General features: G+C 40.4%; 1 protein-coding gene across 1 annotated transcript in view; it reads right to left on the bottom strand.

The window, feature by feature from the left end:
* Window positions 1-1,308: 1,308 nt before the first annotated feature.
* Window positions 1,309-21,745, bottom strand: part of LOC140730332 (ALK tyrosine kinase receptor-like) — a 1,251,709-nt gene continuing 1,231,272 nt past the window's right edge. Inside the window, exons 27-29 of the mRNA XM_073050601.1 lie at window positions 11,938-12,072; window positions 10,282-10,372; window positions 1,309-7,376 (exon numbers count right to left, since the gene is read on the bottom strand). Of these exons, the coding sequence (XP_072906702.1) occupies window positions 6,567-7,376; window positions 10,282-10,372; window positions 11,938-12,072 (1,036 nt within the window). The 3' untranslated portion in view covers window positions 1,309-6,566. The remainder of the gene's footprint in view (window positions 7,377-10,281; window positions 10,373-11,937; window positions 12,073-21,745) is intronic.

Raw genomic sequence — 21,745 nt, 5'->3', positions numbered from 1 at the left:
GATAATGAATCTTTGAAATTTTCTACTCAATAGTACTGTAAAGACTCAGTCAGTGAGAATTATCAACAGATATGGATCCATGTTTTGAAATTAAGGGAAAGAACGAATATGGGAGTTGGCTAGAAAAGTGGTGTTGAGGTAAAGGATCACCTATGATCTTACCAAATGACAATGCTGGTTTCAGGGGGATTAGTGGTGTATTCCTTTCCCCTGTGTTCTTTTAAAATTTGCATTAGTGTGTTATGTTGACATGCAATTTCCCACCCACACTATTTTAACAGAAATTCTCTTCTTTGTTCCACAGGGTTTTGCAGAAACCCCATCCAAAGGAAGAGTGTAGTGGATATTACTCAATAACTGAACTATCAAAGTGTAATTATTAATTAATAATATAGTATTGCTCATTAAACCTTGACCAAAATTCAAAACAGGCCAGTATTTTTAGTTTTTTTTTAACTTTCTCACTAAGAATGTTGAAAAGCCATCATATTACTTGTCCAAATGGTTTATAGCTATTTTAAATTTAATTTTAGATTTTGAACTTCGCTACTACGAAACAATTTTGAATACCTGGAGTTTTTATGGACCTGACCTAAGCCGTGATTACAATTCAGGCATAGATGGATGCTACACATAAAATATGGGTGAGGAGTCTTCACGTAATTTAATTTAACATTTTTCAGCTGACATTGAAATTCACAGCAAGTTTTGTATTTTGATTTGTATATTATTTGGTATAAAGATGGAGTTCAGATCTATAAGGAATAATAAACTCTAAGATGAAATATGAAATGTTAGAGTTCAATAGCAGATAATAGGTCATAAAGAATGAATGAAACATTATTATTAAGAGTTGGCTGCTGTATTTGGAACATACAGTGCTTTTTTTTTAGAAGATTTTGTGAAAGCAAAGGGCACTTTAGCACTTCAGATGTCTATCACAAGAATGAAAGATTGTTCATTCAAAAAGCTGACTAACCTGAAGTATTTAGGTTGACACGTAGATTGTCTTATGCAGACTTCCCACAGGCTGTGACAAACTACATGTTTGACAAGAAATTCTTTTATGTGTCATCAGTATGTCTTCACTTAACTTAGCACTTTGAATGATGCCATAAATAAACTGAATGAATCATTTATTAATAATATGTATTAGTGTTTAAATGCTCTCACTACAAAGAGAGATGCTGCATGTTCACGCAGTGATTTAACAAATAGGATAGCTGCTACTGGAATTTCTGATTCCCACATGTGCATTTGTTGAAAACATACAATTGCTCCAAAAAAGTGTTTTCAGCAGTAAGAATCTTAAGATTAAATTATAATAATTTTAATATGAGAAATTATTGTATACAGTGCTAGCAGTCTGTGACAATTATCTGTCCACTTTACCTGAGATGTCATTCGATTTAAAATAAAAAGGTTAATGTCTCTATTAAAATAGCTTATAAATAAATTCATACAAATGTATTAACAATCTTATGGTAATAATGCAATTTCTACATTTTATTGATTTTGATTTTAACATCCAGCTTTTTAAAATACATAACTTCAAAACCTATTGATTGTAACTGATAACTATGCTCCATGTAAAACAATCAAAGGGCCATGCAGCTAATAGTAACTTTACAATGCCAACTGATCACCAGGGAGGAGTTGCAACTGGTAAATCCTATGAAAAGAAGTTGTACATTGACACCACCATGTTCTAAGTAATCAAGTATAATGGCTTGGTGACCATGCAGTCAGTTATGAGCGGGCTTCACCATGACAAGAAGTTTCTGAACAGTGTCGAAATAGACATAATGAACATTTATATTCTTTAAGATTCCAGTACTTCCTATAGAAATGTAGCTCCCTGCAACTTGTAGACCCCATGCTCAGTGTGGAGCATTGATCTAATAAACTTGTTTCTCTCTGTCAGTAAGTTGGAATTTTTGCTTATGGGACATCAAGAGCTGGCTTCCTATTTGTTAACAGATCAGATGACTCTCAGGAAGCTGAAAGTTCAGAGTATCAAATAATAGTCTTTTTATTTGAAACAGATGGGGTGAGAGTGGAAGTTTAATTTGTAAGGTCTCACAGGACTTTTGCACAGGAATTTCCTTCCTTTAGGGAAAGGAAATAGATATTCACATTTATGATAAACATCAAAACATCTCAAAGTGATGAACACGGTAAATTGCATTTGGAATGCAGCAATACACAGACAAATGTTTCTATAAAATCAGAACAGATACTTAAATAAGTAACAATAGACATTCACATTCAATTTAGGCATTGCGGAACCCCGCAATGGAAAGCGACAATTTGGAGATTCACATTCAATATTCCTTGCCCCTCCCCTAAAACACCTAAATTTCAAATTAAATAAGAGGAGGTAAAGGTAAGAAATGAAATGGAATTTATCTACGTTAACCTTCAGTGGGGAATGTTATCTTGGATAGGTTTTGAAGCAGTGTGTTATAGATTTGATAAATTGAGCTATGCCCCCAAGATATGTCACTAAATTTATGTTATGGAAGTTTCAAGTTAATGCTATGAGCTTGGAGGACTAAAATTTCTCTTCTTGTTGCTGGTTCCTTTGTTTCGTCACTAAGTTCATTAACTTCGGAAGCAGCTGTCCTGAACTGAACCCAGAGTAGGGAACACTCTCTCACCACCCTCAATGGAACCCTGCAATGGACAATGACAAGCGTGCACGTTGAAATCTGGAGATTCATCTCCTGTATCTCTCTTGCATAGGCAAACTTGGAATCTCACCTAAGAGTGGAAGGAATCAATGGTGTGCAGATGTACAGTGCCTTGAAAAGTATTGAACTTCCATAACTAACTTAAAAACTATTGAAGTAGGATTATATCCAAAATATTGTGCATCATGTCAAATCTAAAGAAAAATTCCAAAACCTGTCAATAATTTACTAAAAAATAAAACTCAGAATTGAGAAGTTGAAAAAATATTCATCCCCTTTGTAATTACTATGCTAACTTTCCTCAGGTGAAATATATGGTATTACCTTACCAACTCATCCAATTTGTTGATGCAGACAATTGGAGGGTCACCTGTTTTCAATGAATTTAAAAAAAACCCTCCAACATCCAATATGTATGGTAGATTTTCAACAGACCAGATCAAAATGAAGACAGAAGAACATTGAAGACAAGTCAGGGAAATGATAGTAGAGAAGCACAGATCTGGGGAAGAGTACAAGACCATCTCAAAGGCACTGGTCATAGAGCTCAGTGCAGTCAATTGTAGAAAAATTGGAAAAAATATGAAACCATAGCCAAACTGCCTATGTCAGGCTGTCTCTCTAAACGTAGTCACTGGAGAAGAATGGCACTTAATAGAAAGGCTACTGTGACACCAACAGCCACTCAGAGTGAGCTGCAGGAGTCAGTGGCTGCAACTGGAGATGAAGTTCATGGCTCCACAATCTCTAAGGCCTGTACAAAAAAGGGTATTTATGGAAGAGTGGCAAGGAAGAAACCTTGACTTAAAAAAGGCATATCCTTGCTCATAAAGATTTTGCAAAGTTTCATTTAGAAAATACTGGAAGGATATGGAAGAAGGTCCTGTGGTCAGATGAGACTAAAATGGAACACTATGAGGTATGTGTGGTGTAAATCCAATACAGTGCATCAGCCAGGTAACTCTACCGCTACTGTAAAGTATGCTGGAAGTAGCCAGGACTGGAAATCTGGTCAGGATTGATGGGAAGTTCATTTTTCAGCAGGCTAATGACCCAAACCACACTACCAGATCAACCAACAAATGGCTTCAAAGGAAAAAAAATGTTCTTCATTGGCCCAGACAGAGTCCTGACCTCATCCCGATCGAACATCTCCAGCAAGACCTCTCAAATGCTGTCCACTGCCATTTCCCAACTAATCTGGCACTTGAGCAATTTTGCAAAGAGTATTAGGCAAATCTTGCCCCATCATATTATGTAAAGCTGATAGAGACTTATCCAAAAAGAGTATTGGCTGTAATAGCTATGAGAGATGGTTGGACTAAGAGCTGAGCAAAGGTGGATGAATACTTTTAAATGGCTGACATTTCAGTTTATGAATATTTACTTTTTCATGCTTTTCACTTTTTTTAGGCTCTACAGTGGGGGGAAAAAAAGGAGTATGTGATTCACAAATAAAAATTGTCAATTACATTGATCAAAATCCCTTGCTGTAATACCCAAATTATGTGAAGAAAGGGTTGGTGGCTGAATATTTTTACAAGACACTGTAGGTGCACAAGCTGGAATGGTTATTGGCTCAAGACAACTGCAGGAATATGGGGATGGGATCTCTGCTACATTGCTGATCCTCCTTGCTCAGAAGGAAACTTAAAAGTAAATAGGATCAATTTAATAGAACAGCAGATAAAGAAGCTGGAATAAACCAGTCTTCTACTGTTTCCAAAATTCAAAAAAAAATGTAGCTATTTTTAAAATTGCAGATTCTCTACTTTTTGGGTGAAGAAATTTCTTCTCATTCAAGCAGAAATCTTCTGGCTGGTTTTCTTGCCTCCAATGTTTGATGATGCAGATCTTCAAGATTTTAATAGATTGCAATTGAGTCAACACTGGTTCAAAGGCATGGAATTTTCAATAAAGCAGCATGGATGTCTTCAATAAAGGTAATTATGTTATTTGAATCACTAATACTGTATCAGTAGGGTATTATGCAGCACAAAGATGAAGAGTAAAAATGAAATATCTTTACAATGATGTGCTTGTATGTAAATATAGTAAAAGGATGTGAAGGAGAATCAGTCACCTTTCCATATTGTAATAATCTTAAGAATTGTGACCTAGTCAAATCCAAGGTTCTGTGCTTGCTGAAACAATACAAATAACTGTAATAAGGTTATATTAATGTACAAAGTACTTTATGATAGGCTAATTAGCAGCAATTTAATTCAGAGGTTACATTCCACCATAAATGAAGTGCAAGTCAAAATTAGTTTATATAAAAAAAATTAAACCAGTTCTGTTAGAAATTGGAAATACATCCGAAAATGCAAGTGTACACAGCAAATCAGGCAGCAAATCTGTGCTGAGAGAGAAAAAATGTTTCAGGTTAATGATGTTCCACTTCATTAACTTCTTTTCTCTCTCCACAGATGCTGTCTGATCTCGCTGAATATTTTGTGTATTTTCTGCTTTTATTTTCGTTTATAAATGGGTCTGTTACAATGGTTGATTTGTGCAAACCAGTACTATAGTTGAGCAATTTGTAGGGAACTGGAAGAATTCTTAGCTTAGTAGGTATTATTGGGAAATTAATTTGTTTTGAAAAGATGAATAAGTTAACAAACATGATCTTAAATAGGGGTCATTTTGGTAACAGTTTGGGCAAGTAGCTTTTGCTTGTTTGTCATATTGGAATGAAGTTTCTTAACCATTCTAATACACACTTAACATAATAGTTGTGCAGAAATTAGGCCCGGATTTGGACCAGAGACGGGGCTAGTGTCTTAGTTCCCCTACAATCCTGGTCTGAGTCTCCATTCATCCCTTTCAGTCCAGTGAAATATAGAGAGTTAGGACTGGGAACAAAGTGGTGATATCCACATTCAGGCAGTTGCTACAACCCCAAACTCACAGAAAACTTGTATACATAGTCTGCTGATTTGTAGTAACTTGGTTCTCAGTACTTATGGAACTATCTTAGAGGTCTGAATCAGAAAAAAAGGCATAAACCCCTGAAGATAAAAATCATTTTTATTTTAAACTTACATGCACTCACTTACAACCTGAGCTGAGGTGAAATGCTTACTGCTTTCCTGGGGAGAAGTAGCACCTTCCCACAGTATATTGCAGCACCTTGGGCCAAGTGGACATCTTGCTTTCACCTCTAGTGTATTGTGAGGGTGCCTGTCTTTGTGTGCAGATTAAGCATCCATCCATTGTTTCTGCTGATTGATCAAGAGCAAATATCAACCATGATTGTGGTCCTGACATTACATGGAGAGTGCTAAATCTCTGTTCTCCCTCATATTTTGCATGAAGAACCTTTCATATTGGTTTTGGTCCATTGTTAAAGTAGCCACCCTTCAAAATTGCCGTTAAGTACTTTGAGATGTTGTGATTATGAAAGGTACCCTATAAATAAAAGCATTTTCTTCATTTTGAGATCACAGTGCCCCTCATAGATTTAACGCCTGATCATTTCCTTCCTTAGATGTTGCAGCTGCTGAGAGTTGGCGGTAAGCAGAGGAATGAAAGCCAGCAAATATAAAAGGATGAAGAATTCAGTGTTTCGGGTTTAGCTTGTTGTGCAACTTTACTTAAAAACACTATTTTAGTTCAAAAGTCATATAAATTAATTCAGCAGGTGCCAAAGAGTCTCTTATAGCTATAACTTCAGCACAAATTTGCCAGTACACAAGCTTGGTACCTTCAAATGCATGAGCTGCATTGGAGCTTGTTTCATATCCAAATGTGTCTTGCATTTTATTTTGGAATTTAAAACAAGAACCTGTGCTAGTCCTGTGAGCCAAATGGTACTTGTTGCTGCTTCTATTTGGTGTAAGACTTGCCTAAATAAAACCATCTTTATCTCCTTTACAGGATAGTAACATTTACGTCCTCTGCAAGAGAGAGTCCCGAGTCCCAAGTGGGTATATTGGCAACAGGGTGAACACGTGGGTCCTGTTGGGCAGGTAAGCCCTTACTAACATGTGAGTTGTAACCTTCCTTACAGGAAGCACAAGCAGATGTAGCTTCAGAAGACAGTCCTTGCTGGTGGTTCTGCTGCTGTTGGTATGCATAACTCACATTCCCACAGGGGAACTGGTGCAGCCGGAACAGAGGCACATCCAATGTATTGGCAACAAGGGAAGAAGGTTCTAGCACAACTGCAGAAGCCTGCAGCCTTGGTGCTGGGATGGGAGCAGAAGAAACGCTGCTGCTGGCACAGAAACTGGAGTCTTCTCTCTCTGGTGGTCGGTTCTCAGTCAAAGTGTTGTTGCTTTGCACAGCAGGCTTTTCTGTGAACCATGACCCATATGTGGGGTTCCAGAGGTTGGTGGGTTTTTTGCGGGACCCTCTACCTTGTTGTAACGTAGCAGAGCTGTTCATTTTGGAGTACGCCTTGGCGATGCGAGGCCCCTCCTCAGCTGAACCTCCAGTATGTACAGTGGCAGTGTCACTTGGAACAAATCTGATCCGATGGTCACCGAGGCAGAGGCTGGTTGGACGCTGGGGTGGTGAGGAAGAATCAGTAGAGACGTGCTCATTCTCTGCTTCTTGGGCTGGTGAAACGAGAAGTGGTGCCAATGCATCAGGGTCATCTGGGCGTACAGGTACGTTTCCTTCTTCTTCTGCAGCAGGTCCATATTCCACAGGCAAAGAAGTATTAATTACATCTGGATCCTAGGGAGAATGTAACAACAACTAATGAAATACCAGTAAACTAAAATAGAAACCCTTTTTCTCTGTTCATATCTACTGGCTTTTCTGCTTAGTATTTTCTGATTTTATTCTAGGCAGGTGAAAATACCAGACTTGGCAGAGGAACACTGATACTGATACTCATGGGGAAGAATCTCAGTGTGAAGAACCACCTCCAAAGAAGGAATTAATTTCAAAGACATGATCGTTTGTAAACCATCAGCTGACAATCTGCTGCCAACCAGTTATCTTGCCAATCACCACAGTTTTCACTTTATTGAATATCAGTGTATCTTGAAGTCCTTGAAATCTTGCTATTTCACTTTTAAATATCTCCCACTTGCTAAAGGTTTCTTTGCCCCCAACAGCCTTGCCCCAATTCAAACTAATGGTAACTGTTCCCAAACTGCTCCCCTAACATGTTCAGCATAACTTTTAACCAAGCCTTTGCTTCTGAATCCCAGGATTCTGCTTGCATTATGAACCACATTTTGGAAATCAAATCGAAAGTTCAAAGACTTAGCTGCTTTTATTCAATTTAGAACTATGCCATTGAATCTATATTGTCTCTATTAATTCCTTCAGTTGATGTGCATCACCTTGCAATTTTCTGTGTTAAATTTAATTTGTTTCTTCCCAACCCTATCTTTTCTTCTGGTCTATTACAATCTTCTTCACTTTATAACTCATAGTATAAAAAGTATGAGGCAACAGGAATGGCATTAGAACATTGTTCCCACTCAATTATTTATAACTATATAACAATTACAGCACAGAAACAGGCCATCTCGGTCCTTCTAGTCCGTGCCGAACACTTACTCTCACCTAGTCCCACCTACCTGCACTCAGCCCATAACCCTCCATTCCTTTCCTGTCCATATACCTATCCAATTTTTTTTTAAAATGACAAAATCGAACCTGCCTCTACCATTTCTCCTGGAAGCTTGTTCCACACAGCTACCACTCTGAGTAAAGAGGTTTCCCCTCATGTTACCCCTAAACTTTTGCCCCTTAACTCTCAACTCATGTCCTCTTGTTTGAATCTCCCCTACTCTCAATGGAAAAAGCCTATCCACGTCAACTCTATCTATCCCCCTCATGATTTTAAATACCTCTATCAAGTCCCCCCCTTCAACTTTCTACGCTCCAAAGAATAAAGACCTAACTTATTCAACCTTTCTCTGTAACTTAGGTGCTGAAACCCAGGTAACATTCTGGTAAATTTCCTCTGTACTCTCTCTTTTTTTTTGACAAAAATATATGTCCTCTCTGTCATTTGATAATACTAAATTTTTAAACTCATTCTTTTGTTTTGATATCTCCCTACAGGCACTCAATTCTAATGTCATATTTAGTGTAGTTTTACTAGTGGATAACAAGGTAAACATCTGATCTCTTGGTTTGAGGAACTTCTTATAACCATTCCACCCAATCTAAATCTCTTTCCATCTACAACTATGAAACAAGTGTTTTGGCTGGTTATGATATTGCTCAAAAATCAAATGATAAAAAAGCAGAAATTCCATTATATGCTGAATTTACATTTTATTTCCCCTCATTCTGTAAATTTGATTAGACATTTCCGAATTTGAGACATCTTTAAACCCCAAATGTTCACAGTCTGGGTGCACGTGATAAGATAATTCCCTCAACAATCATATTTGGACAATCAAAGTTAATTCATTATCAAAGTACTTATATGTCACCATATATAACGCTAAGATTCATTTTCTTGTAGGTATTTGCAGTAAATACAAGAAACACAATGGAATAATTGAAAGACCACCCCCAACAGGACAATGAGCAGAAGCCAACAAACTGTATAAATAAATCAGCAATAAATATCAAGAATATGAAATGAAAAATTATTGAAAGTGAGGCTATAGGTTGTGGGAACCGTTTAGTGATGGGGTGATCTGGGACAACCAGGTTTTCCCAACACCATACTTGACTGGGGCACTTGTCAGTGGAGAAATAACTTGCATTCATCTTACAACTCCCTAATCCCACAGCTTTACTCCTCAACTCCCTCCAATTCCCAGCATGCTTACCCAATCTCATAATGACCTGTGTTCCCTGCACAGACCTTGATCTGTTCCCCACACCTCCAGAATACTATAAATTGCTTGTGTCTCACATCCTTCATCTGCTGCTGATCCATTACACCCTCTATCTCACCACTATTTAAACATCTCCAGTTTCCTGATTCACACCTCCTCTAAACACCACCACCACAGATGAACCAAATTTGCAGATCTACACTTCCATCCAGTGCCGAATATCCCTAGTCACCCTGTCTCCTACAACCCTATCATCGAAACATCGTCCTCCTCATGGTCACCTAATTCCTCTCCCATTGCTTTCCACCTGTTCCTCTTATCTGCTGTGATTTTCACTATAAACCAAATATTGTTGGCTTCCTTCTAGATTGGTCCCCTTACAATGAATGCCATCTTGTCTTTTTTTCCTGTGATTTCAAAACACTTTGTGTTATACCACTTCATGGTTTAAAGATAAAGTATGAATGCTATTAATTAACTTCTTGGGATGAACTTTTTTCTCTTTTTCCTTGATAGTATCAATTTTCTTCTAAACCTTTTTGTGTCTCCATATTGCGATCTCAGCCAAAATCAATTCCTTGGAATTTCTCCCACTTAATTTTTTTCTCTTGTATTTCCTCCTCTTTCTTTCTCACCAATTATTTATCCACTCTATAATTTAATTTTGTCTTCTGGACTTCCATTGTTGGTTCCTGCAGCAATTTCCGATTGAATGCTTTTGAAAGATTTGATTTATAGTATTCACCATGTTATTCTATTCCACTTAAGGATGAAACAGATAGCTGTAATATTAGATAAATATCACTCTGCCCTGAGATAATGATTACCTGTGTACAGTAATCTATTCTTTCCAATATAGTTGCAAAGTTGGGTCTGTCTTCTGGCTGATGCTGCCAACACTGAGTCATTATTCGGTACCTGAAATATATGTTAAAAAAAAGAAGATAAACAACAAATTTCACAACTTATGTCAGTGATAATAAACTTGATTTTAATTCTAGTATTCTAGGTGTATGATTTATTTCTAGTATTTCAATTAAATTTGTAAAATTTTTACTTGTATTTTCTTTCAACATTGGTAATACTCTAACATTATAAACCTAGAGATTTCACTAGATTTTGCAACAAACTATTTAAAGCTGTTTTTGTAGCCACTATTCCCATCTCTAGAGAACCATCAGCTTATGATGCAACAAGCTAAACAGCATGTGGCACTATAGTGTTTTTAGCAAGAGCAATTTGTGTTTTTACTGTGACATTATGGGGAGATTTATGTGGCTGCTTATTGTTATTTAATGACATTTACCATTGGGCTCTTCAGGAAGCAATAATGGATGACCAGGTACACATTTTGCACAGCTGCACTCTGCAAGGTAACAGTCATTACAGCTTGCAATAAGCTTTCACAAATATTGTAGAAGATATGTGAAATCCTGTGCCCACTTACTGCTTCATCCTTCAAGGCACAGGAAAAAGTGTCTGCTCTACATTAAGCAGACTTCAGCATGGCTATCGACTGGAGGTCAAATACTTGCACATTTCAAAATTAAACCTACAGGTAGAAGCACAGCTACACTTTGACATGCTCATTATGTGTTTCATTCTCAAACCATTCTGAACTTTACTAACACAGGAAAAAACACACAAACCAGCTTGTAAATTCCCTTTAATTACAGGGACAAAGTTGAAGTCAAATTTGGTGTGATCAGTGCACTTGTCAACTCTGTGGGTGTGATCAGGACACCGATTACTAATCAAGCAGCAGCCTAAAGGTTCTAATTAGTCTCCCTTTCTCAAGTGACAATTCCATTTATTCCAAAATTACTCAATCCTCCGTAGCTACTGATAGTAACTGTTTTTTTCAGGTGTATTTTGGATTTTTTTCAGAGTTAAGAACACTCTCCTGAAAGAAAATGATGATCATATACAGCCTCTTGATTGAAATTTCCTCAATATTATTACTACATCTAATGGTTAGTCCATTGCTTTAAATACAATATACTGTCTATAAAAGCCAAACATTTATACATTAGACTGGAAATATTTTATACTTATCTTTTTTTTTGTCACTGACATTAGGTGATTAAAATATTTTATGTTTAAAATTCAGCCCTTTTAGCATTGTGTAGGCAGCCTATGTAGAGATCTGACTACATTAACCTTTTCAGACTACATACAAGATTGTTCAAATAAAAAAACAACTATGAGATGCTGCATTATTAAATCTGTATAAACTTGATTATCTTAAGCCCTTTCCCTTGCTTGCTAATTGGGAGTCACTTTTAGAAATGCAAACTATCTAATAATCTTTGTGTACCAGCACACCATTAAGTAGATTAGATTGATGAAATTTCTGTAACCCCAACAGAAGGTAGTAAAATCAGATTATACCAGAGACTGAAAATGAATAACAGGAAGGTTTAATTTGTCTAGATCAGCCTTCTGGGGAGTTATGCAAATCAGTTTGAGAAGAGTTTACGTACACTGGACCAGGGCAGTTTTTAGGTGGGTCCATTCTGCCACCGTTAGTGACAAACTCCAGCACTTCTTGGTTACTCTTACTGGGATATGGCATATACCCGAGTGAAAAGATTTCCCACAGTAACACTCCGAAGGACCTGCAACAAAACAACAATGCACAATCTTACACAGTTCAACAGAACAACAAACACAAAGCTAGTATCTCAGATTTTCAAGAGGACATCAACTCTGAAATTCTTCCATTTTGAGACTTCATTAAACTTTACGTTAATTCCTTTCTCCATGTTTTTTTATCTTTGCTTAAATGCAAGTGCCAGTTAATATAGTGCATATTGTCTTTGATTTTTCCATCTTGTTTTGATGCATTTTCAGGCAAAGCAAAAGTAACCCGATAAATTGAAAATAATATGCGCCAAGAAATTAATTTGACTACGAAGCAGCTACTACTGTATACAGTGAAGGGGATGAGCACACCTCACTTTGTGGTTCAGAGATACTGATTGTGAAGCTTTCCTCATTAGCACATTAAGTCCAAGTAATTTCATGATAAGTCACTGTGTCCAGCTCCAGCAATAGGGAAGTATCATTCCATGGAGAAGGAAGAAGATACTGCAAATAGTTGTACATACAGATGTTTGGGACATTGTCCAAACTATCTCAAAGCATGGGGAGAATCCAGCTCCAACCCCGTGGACAGTACATGCACAGCCTTGGGATATTCCTTTCCAGCATGGAAGTAATAGCCAGCTCCAAGTTAGCAGCCATTGATACAATCGCAGAAGAATGGAAAATATTAGAAAGCAAATCTTCACAGGACGAAGCCACCCAATAAACAAGTGCCTCTAATTACTGCCTTCATGCATCTGGATTCCACTATTGTCAAGAGCTTCAAGGATATTGTGGGATTCTAGAGTCCTGTGATCCCAGTGGCTGTGTAGGGAATGAATGAACAGGATGACAACACTCCTGCCAGTGCTGTTACAACAGTTGCCTCTCAGCCGGCACCTCAGACTATTGCTATATGTGGCAAAAATTACAGCCCCAAATCAGATTGCCATGGCCTCGAAGTGGCTGCATTTCCCATCTGCAGTCTTCTTCACCTTATGGTGGTGGGGTACAGCACAGTGGACATAGAACAGAAAAAGGCACATGGAAACTATGGATGTAAAAGGAAGGGACAGTCCACCGACAATGGCTTCATTCTCTTGTTTGGATGTGGAAAACAGTTTGAAATGCTTGGTTCTGAGCGGTGATGATTTCTTTGTGGGTGCGTGTTACAGATAATCAGAAACTTGCTAACTGTGGGGACTCAATTCCTATTCAAGTCTGCGTTTATTGCTCATCCTATTTGCTACTGCTGGTGAGAACCCATTTCCTACCTGGCTGCAATGTTTGTCACACAGCATGGGAACAGATCCTTAAACCCACTGAGTCCATATCAACATTCAGCACCCACTTACTTTAATTTGTCATGATTATTCTACCAACAGTCAAAGTATATTTATTATCAAAGAATGTATACATTTTTCAACCTTGAGATTTGTTTGCTAACAGGCAGCCACAAAGCAAGAAACCCAAACGAACCTAATTTTTTTTAAAAAACGCCAATACCCGACGTGCAGAGAAAGGGGCAGAAAACACAAATCATGCAAAAACGGAAGCGAGCAACAACATTCTGAACCAAGATGAGTCCTTAGATCCAAACCCCAGAGCAGCCTGGAGTAGGCCCAAAGCCTTGCTTATCAGTTCATCATATTAGTGGGCATGGGGCGGTCTTCATAGCCTCTGTACCCTGGAGAGAGGAGTCACCATCCCAGGAGTGTGAGCAAAATCAGCTCTTGTCTGCGATCACAACGCCCGTCTTTCCAGAACATTGTCTACATCATCTTCCCAAATTTTGTTCTTCACATAATTGAAGAATGCCTTGGGGTTTTCCTTCACCCTACTCACCAAGGCCTTCTCATGCCCCCTTCTTGCTCTTCTCAGCCCCTTCTTAAGCTCCTTTCTTGCTACCCTATATTCCTCAATTGACTCATCTGATCCTTGCTTCCTAAGCCTCATGTATGCTGCCTTCTTCCACCTGACTAGATTTTCCAACTCACTTGTCACCCATGGTTCCTTCACCCTACCATTCTTTATCTTCTTCACCGGGACAAATTTATCCCTGACATCCTGCAAGAGATCCTTAAACATCGACCACATGTCCATAGTACATTTTCCTGCAAAAACAGCATCCCAATTCACACCCGCAAGTTCTGGCCTTATAGCCTCATACTGTTGGTCATCTGTTGGTCACACTGTTGGTCATCTTGCAGTGACCAACTTCCACATCTTTGAAATGTGGGAGGAAAGCAGAACATCTGGGAGAGAGCCATATAGTCATAGGGAGAACTTACAAATTCTATGTGGACAGAACCTCAGGTTAGGATTGAACTTGAGTCACTGAAGCCGTGGGGTGCAGTGGTGTTGAAAGGAATATGACATTGCTGTTAGGGAGGTAGTTTCAAAGTAGTGGATAAGCAGGCAAGAGGAAAGGAGAGGGAAGGTATTTTTACAAGGGGAAAGGTTAGGAAAGGTATATTTACAAGTGATCAAGTAGCAAGACTTGGATTTCTTGTTATCTACAAGGTTATATTTTTTACAAAATTTACAATATTTTTTTCTAAATTGGAGCTACAGGCTGAAAGTGAAGGAGGAATCTCGGAGAGAAGCCATTTTTTTTTTACACTGCTCGGGGAAAAGAGGCTGGACTGCACAGATGCGTGATGTAGAGCGCCAAAGGTTTAAAAAGGAGAGGAATTTGCAACAGTCTTTTCTAAATTGGAGCTAGAGTCTGAGAGTTAAGGAGTAAGCAGTCTCGGAGAGAAGCCTTTTTTTTACACTGCTTGGGGAAAAGAGGCGCAGGTGCGTGACAGAGAGCACCAAAGGTTTAAAAAAAAAGACCCCCTTATACAGTGGGCAGCATAGTGAGAGGGAGCAGAGTGGGACGGCTTTGGCTCAACAGGCTTCGGCGTCAACAGGCAGAGGCGAGGGTAGGTTCTGGTAAGTTTTGTTTTGTTTGTTTAGAGAAGAGAGGATGCCAGGCAGGATGTTGGAATGCTCCTCTTGCAGGATGTGGGAAGTCAGGGAGACCTCCGGTGTCCCTGACAATGACACCTGCAAGAAGCGCATCCAGCTGCAGCTCCTAACAAACCACGTTAGGGAACTGGAGCAGGAGCTGGATGACTTCCAGATCATTTGGGAGAATGAGGAGTTTATAGATAGTAGTTTCAGGGAGGTAGTTACGCCAAAGGAGCAGCGCACAGGTAATTGGGTTACCGTCAGGTGACTGAAGGGGAAAGGGCAGGCAGAGCAGGTCTCCCCTGTGGCTATTCCTCTCAACAACAAGTATACCGATTTGGATACTGTTGGGCGGATGACCTACCTGGGACAAGCTGTGGCAGCTGGATCTCTGGCACTGAGTCTGGTTCTGCAGTGCAGAAGGGAGGGTGGAAGAAGAGGAGAGTGGTAGTGATAGGGGACTCGATAGTTAGAGGTACAGACAGGAGGTTCTGCATCATGACAGAGTCTCCCAGATGGTTTGTTGCCTCCCAGGTGCCAGGGTCAGGGATGTCCCTGATCGCGTGCACAGCATTCTGAAGTGGGAGGGTGTTCAGCCAGATGTCATGGTACACATCGGTACCAATGATTTAGGAAGAAAGAGTGAGGAGGTCCTGATAAGTGAGTATAGAGAGCTTGGTAGGAAGTTAAAAAGCAGGACCTTAAGGGTGGTAACCTCAGGATTGCTACCTGTGACACGTGCCAATGAGGATAAGAATAGTATGCTCTCAAGGATGAACACGTGGATGAGGAACTGGTGTAGGGGGCAGGGTTTCAGATTTCAGGATCATTGGGACCTTTTCTGGGGCAGGTGGGACCTGTACAAGAGAGACGGGTTACACCTGAACTACAAGGGGACCAATATCCTTGCAAGGAGGTTTGTTAGTGCTATTGAGAAACTGAGTTCCAGAGAAAGGTTGAATAGGTTAGGACTTTATTCTCTGGAGCGTAGAAGAATGAGGGGAGATTTGATAGAGGTATATAAAATTATGATGGGTATAGATAGAGTGAATGCAAGCAGGCTTTTTCCACTGAGGTTAGGGGAGAAAAAAACCAGAAGACATGAGTTAAGGGTGAAGGGGGAAAAGTTTAAAGGGAACATTAGGGGGAGCTTCTTCACACAGAGAGTGGTGGGAGTGTGGAATGAGCTGCCAGATGAAGTGGTAAATGCAGGCTCACTTTTAACATTTAAGAAAATCTTAAATAGGTACATGGATGAGAGGGGTATGGAGGAATTGGTCCAGGTGCAGGTCAGTGGGACTAGGGAGAAAAATGGTTCGGCACAGCCAAGAAGAGCCAAAAGGCCTGTTTCTGAGCTGTAATGTTCTATGGTTATAATTTTAACAGTTATTTTCCCATGATAACTCATTCCCAAGCATTATCTTATTGAATTTCTAGGCATCGTAACTAAAAAAGTGGTGGAATTCTATTAAATTACTGCTCATTTTAAAGCACACAGCGATAAATCAAATATCACAATCGTCTTCAGAAGCTGCTTACTGAAAATTAACTGCATGCTGATTGTCAGTTATGTTCTCTGCTCTTGTCTTTTTGAGGAATGGTGATTATTTTAAGATGGATTTTTGCACTCATCAAGATGACAACTGACAGTGCTGGGGAACAAGTCTCCCACTATCACCATTTAGCAAACCTACTTTCTAATTAAAGATGTTGGTATTTAACCCCAATTCAAAAGAGTCCCTCTTTCCTCTCACCAGCACCACTATGATTTTTTGATTAATTTCTAGAACAAATATCTCGAAGTTTTTCTCAGTTTTCACATCCTGCCTTTAATTTCTATATTCCTAGCCTGTGATACATCAAATGCCATCTTCAATCAGAGAAGAATTTTTCTGTCTCCAGTCCCTTGTCCCTACCAACAACAGTACTGTCTTCAGGGGTGGAACTAAGTAGAGCTGCTGCCCCATCTCCTGTGGCATCAGGTTTGATCCTTACGTTTGGTGCTACCTGTGTTGGGTTTTCATGTTGTTCTTGTGACCGAGTGGATTTCCTCCAGCTGTTCTGCTTTCCTCCCACAACCAATAAGCACAGAGATTGCTAGGGTAATTGGCCTCTCTAAATTGCTCCAAGTGTGGGTGAATGGCAGAATCCAAGTGGAATCCATGGAAACATGAAATCAATAAGAATGGATTAGACCATAATGCCATAAGACCATAACCTATAGGAGCAGAATTAGGCCGCTTGACCCATTGAGTCTGCTGCACCATTTCATCATGGCTTTCTTCTCAGCCAACATCTCCTGGCTTCTCCCCAAATCTCTTCATGCCCTGACCAATCAACCTCTGTCTTAAATAAACATAAAGACCTGGCCTCCACAGCTGCCTGTGACAACAAAGTTCACCACTCCAGCTAAAGAAATTCCTCCACATCTCTGTTCTAAAAGGACATCCCACTATTCTGAGGCTGACCCCTCTGGTCTTAGACTCTCCCACCATAGGAAACAACAAAATAGGTTAGGGTAGGATTTGTGTATGGATGTGGGTGACAAGTGAAGTGGAAAATCTAGTCAGGTGGAAGAAGGCAGTATACATGAGGTTTAGGAAGCAAGGATCAGATGGGTCTATTGAGGAATATAGGGTAGCAAGAAAGGAGTTTAAGAAGGGGCTGAGAAGAGCAAGAAGGGGGCATGAAGGCCTTGGCGAGGAGGTAAAGGAAAACCCCAAGGCATTCTTCAATTATGTGAAGAACAAAAGGATGACAGGAGTGAAGGTAGGACCAATTAGAGATAAAAGTGGGAAGATGTGCCTGGAGGCTGTGGAAGTGAGCGAGGTCCTCAATGAATACTTCTCTTCGGTATTCACCACTGAGAGGGAACTTGATGACGGTGAGGACAATATGAGTGAGGTTGATATTCTGGAGCATGTTGATATTAAGGGAGAGGAAGTGTTGGAGTTGTTAAAATACATTAGGACGGATAAGTCCCCGGGGCCTGACGGAATATTCCCCAGGCTGCTCCACGAGGCAAGGGAAGAGATTGCTGAACCTCTGGCTAGGATCTTTATGTCCTCATTGTCCACGGGAATAGTACCGGAGGATTGGAGGGAGGTGAATGTTGTCCCCTTTTTCAAAAAAGGTAGTAGGGATTGTCCGAATAATTATAGACCAGTGAGCCTTATGTCTGTGGTGGGAAAGCTGTTGGAAAAGATTCTTAGAGATAGGATCTATGGGCAATTAGAGAATCATGGTCTGATCGGGGACAGTCAGCATGGCTTTGTGAAGGGCAGATCGTGCCTAACAAGCCTGATAGAGTTCTTTGAGGAGGTGACCAGGCATATAGATGAGGGTAGTGTAGTGGATGTGATCTACATGGATTTTAGTAAGGCATTTGACAAGGTTCCACACGGTAGGCTTATTCAGAAAGTCAGAAGGCATGGGATCCAGGGAAGTTTGGCCAGGTGGATTCAGAATTGGCTTGCCTGCAGAAGGCAGAGAGTCGTGGTGGAGGGAGTACATTCAGATTGGAGGGATGTGACTAGTGGTGTCCCACAAGGATCTGTTCTGGGACCTCTACTTTTTGTGATTTTTATTAATGACCTGGATGTGGGGGGTAGAAGGCTGGGTTGGCAAGTTTGTAGACGACACAAAGGTTGGTGGTGTTGTAGATAGTGTAGAGGATTGTCGAAGATTGCAGAGAGACATTAATAGGATGCAGAAGTGGGCTGAGAAGTGGCAGGTGGAGTTCAACCCAGAGAAGTGTGAGGTGGTACACTTTAGAAGGACAAATTCCAAGGCAGAGTACAAAGTAAATGGCAGGATACTTGGTAGTGTGGAGGAGCAGAGGGATCTGGGGGTACATGTCCACAGATCCCTGGAAGTTGCCTCACAGGTAGATAGGGTAGTTAAGAAAGCTTATGGGGTGTTAGCTTTCATAAGTCGAGGGATAGAGTTTAAGAGACGCATTGTAATGATGCAGCTCTATAAAACTCTAGTTAGGCCACACTTGGGAGTAACTGTGTCCAGTTCTGGTCACCTCACTATAGGAAGGATGTGGAAGCATTGGAAAGGGTACAGAGGATATTTACCAGGATGCTGCCTGGTTTAGAGAGTATGGATTATGATCAGAGATTAAGGGAGCTAGGCCTTTACTCCTTGGAGAGGAGAAGGATGAGAGGAGACATGATAGAGGTGTACAAGATATTAAGAGGAATAGACAGAGTGGACAGCCAGCACCTCTTCCCCAGGGTACCACTGCTCAGTACAAGAGGACATAGCTTTAAGTTAAGGGAAGGGAAGTTCAAGGGGGATATTAGAGGAAGGTTTTTCACTCAGAGTGGTTGGTACATGGAATGCACTGCCTGAGTTAGTGGTGGAGGCAGATACACTAGTGAAGTTTAAGAGACTACTAGAGAGGTATATGGAGGAATTTAAGGTGGGAGGTTATATGGGAGGCAGGGTTTGAGGGTTGGCACAACATTGTGGGCCGAAGGGCCTGTGATGTGCTGTACTATTCTATGTTCTATATGTGGACTTAAATGGGTCAAAAAGCCTATTTCCATGTTGTATCTCTCAATTAATCTATGATTCGATAACAGTTGCAATAATATCTCCCTCTAAAATTTCTGTTCAACAACTTCTTTTGGTTATTACTGTCCTTCTGTGGAGCATTTGTTTACCTCATGCCTCTGTGAAGAACATTTGGGAGAATATTCTGAATTAATTCTAGCATATGAATGGAAATTGCCTTTGCCACTTCTGATTGATAAATATTCCTATGTTAAAGCTCAATGGTTTCAAAGTGGTGACATTACTCTCATTCAACGAATATGTTCTGTGATTTTTGAGTCAAACAGATAATGAGTAGAGCAGGGGTGAAGTTTACTTTGTTAGCGGTGATACTGTGGATTTTGGTTAATTGGGATACGTCAGGACCAGTACATTTTGGCTCAATTAAGTGGCTAACCAAATTGCTGAAATTTTATGAAAACTATTTTAAAAGTATAAAAAAGACAAACTATCATTTAACTGAGTAAAATTATGTATTTAAATGAAATACAGAACAAATTAGATTACTGTTCCTCCTTCTACAGTACCATGAAACTGATGCGAGTCGCAAACTGTTCGGTAACAGTGTCCTGTCCCAACTAAGGGAATCCCGGCTATTTTCTTGATTAGTTTTTGTTTTTTAAGAGTTGTCCCAAATAAACAGCTACTCTGATTTAACCAATGGCCCAATTAACCAGAATTTGTTTAGCCTCCTTCTTCAAGTGTTATAGACCTTCTGGTATAGATACTTTGATTGTGCAGTTAGGTAGTGTGTTCTAGGGTTTAGCCCTGGTGACAATGAAGTACCTGCAATAGACTTCCACGTCAGATTATTATGTTTGATGTTGCAATGTTCAATGAGCTTGGCAGCTGTTTCATCACCAGTCGAGGTGATATCCTCAGTGCGCAGTTGTTGGTGTTCCTCTCTGTGAGTGTTTGTGTTTAAATAGGCCCCTGTTTATTTGGCTTAGCCCTGATTGGCTACCGCTTCAGTTGACCTTTGCATTCCATTGGCTCACATTTCTTTGGCTTTTTGGGGTTCTTAGATGGTGTTTACTCCGATTTGTTTGTTTACATTGTTATGAGATTCAGAGCAAGAAGGCTGCGAATGAACGGCTGAGTTTTCGGGGCGAAGGGAGTTTTTTTAAGAGAGGTGAGAATGTGTAGGCACGTGACGTCTGCCAGTAGCGCATGAAAGGTTTAAAAAGAAGACCGCCGTATCCAGTGGGCAGCAGAGTGAGAGATAGCAGAGTGAAAGGGCTTCGGCTCAACGGGCTTAGGCGGTAACAGGACGAGACGAGGTAGGTCTAACTGTGTTATTTGCAGAAAGGAGGAAGGATGTGTGTGAGGCCAGTTTTCTGTGCTCAGTGCCAGATGTGGAGGGTCCTGGAGTCTCCCAGCCTCCCGGACAGCCATATCTGCACCAGGTGTGTCGAGCTGCAGCTCCTGAGGGACCGAGTTAGGGAACTGGAGATGCAGTTTGATGACCTTCGTCTGGTCAAGGAGAGCAAGGAGGTGATAGAAAGGAGTTATAGGCAGGTGGTCACACCGGAGCCATGGGAGACAGACAGGTGGGTAAGAGTCAGGTAATAGAGAGTACCTCTGTGGCTGTACCCCTTGACAATAAGTACTCCTGTTTGAGTACTGTTGGGGGGGGACAGCCTACCTGGGGAAGTGACAGCGGCTGTGCCTCTGGCACAGAGTCCGGCCTTGTGGCTCAGAAGGGTAGGGAAAGGAAGAGGATTGCAGTAGTGATAGGGGACTCTGTAGTTTGGGGGTCATACAGATAATTCTGTGGATGCAGGTAAGAAACTCAGATGGTAGTTTGCCTCCCAGGTGCCAGGGTCTGGGATGTTTCTGATTGTGTCCAAGATATCCTACGGTGGGAGGGAGAACAGCCAGAGGTCATGGAACATATTGGTACCAATGACATAGGAAGGAAAAGGGAAGAGGTCCTGAAAACAGACTACAGGGAGTTAGGAAGAAGTTTAGAAGCAGGACTGCAAATGTAGTAATCTCAGGATTACTGCCTGTGCCACGTGACAGTGAGAATAGGAATAGAATGAGGTGGAGGATAAATGCGTGGCTGAGGGATTGGAGCAGGGGACAGGGATTCAGATTTCTGGATCATTGGGACCTCTTTTGGGGCAGGTGTGACCTGTACAAAAAGGATGGGTTGCACTTGAATCCCAGGGGGACCAATATCCT

This window comes from Hemitrygon akajei, chromosome 7 (assembly GCF_048418815.1).
Source record: "Hemitrygon akajei chromosome 7, sHemAka1.3, whole genome shotgun sequence".
NCBI classification, from domain to species: domain Eukaryota; kingdom Metazoa; phylum Chordata; class Chondrichthyes; order Myliobatiformes; family Dasyatidae; genus Hemitrygon; species Hemitrygon akajei.
This window is presented reverse-complemented; position numbering and strand designations above follow the sequence as displayed.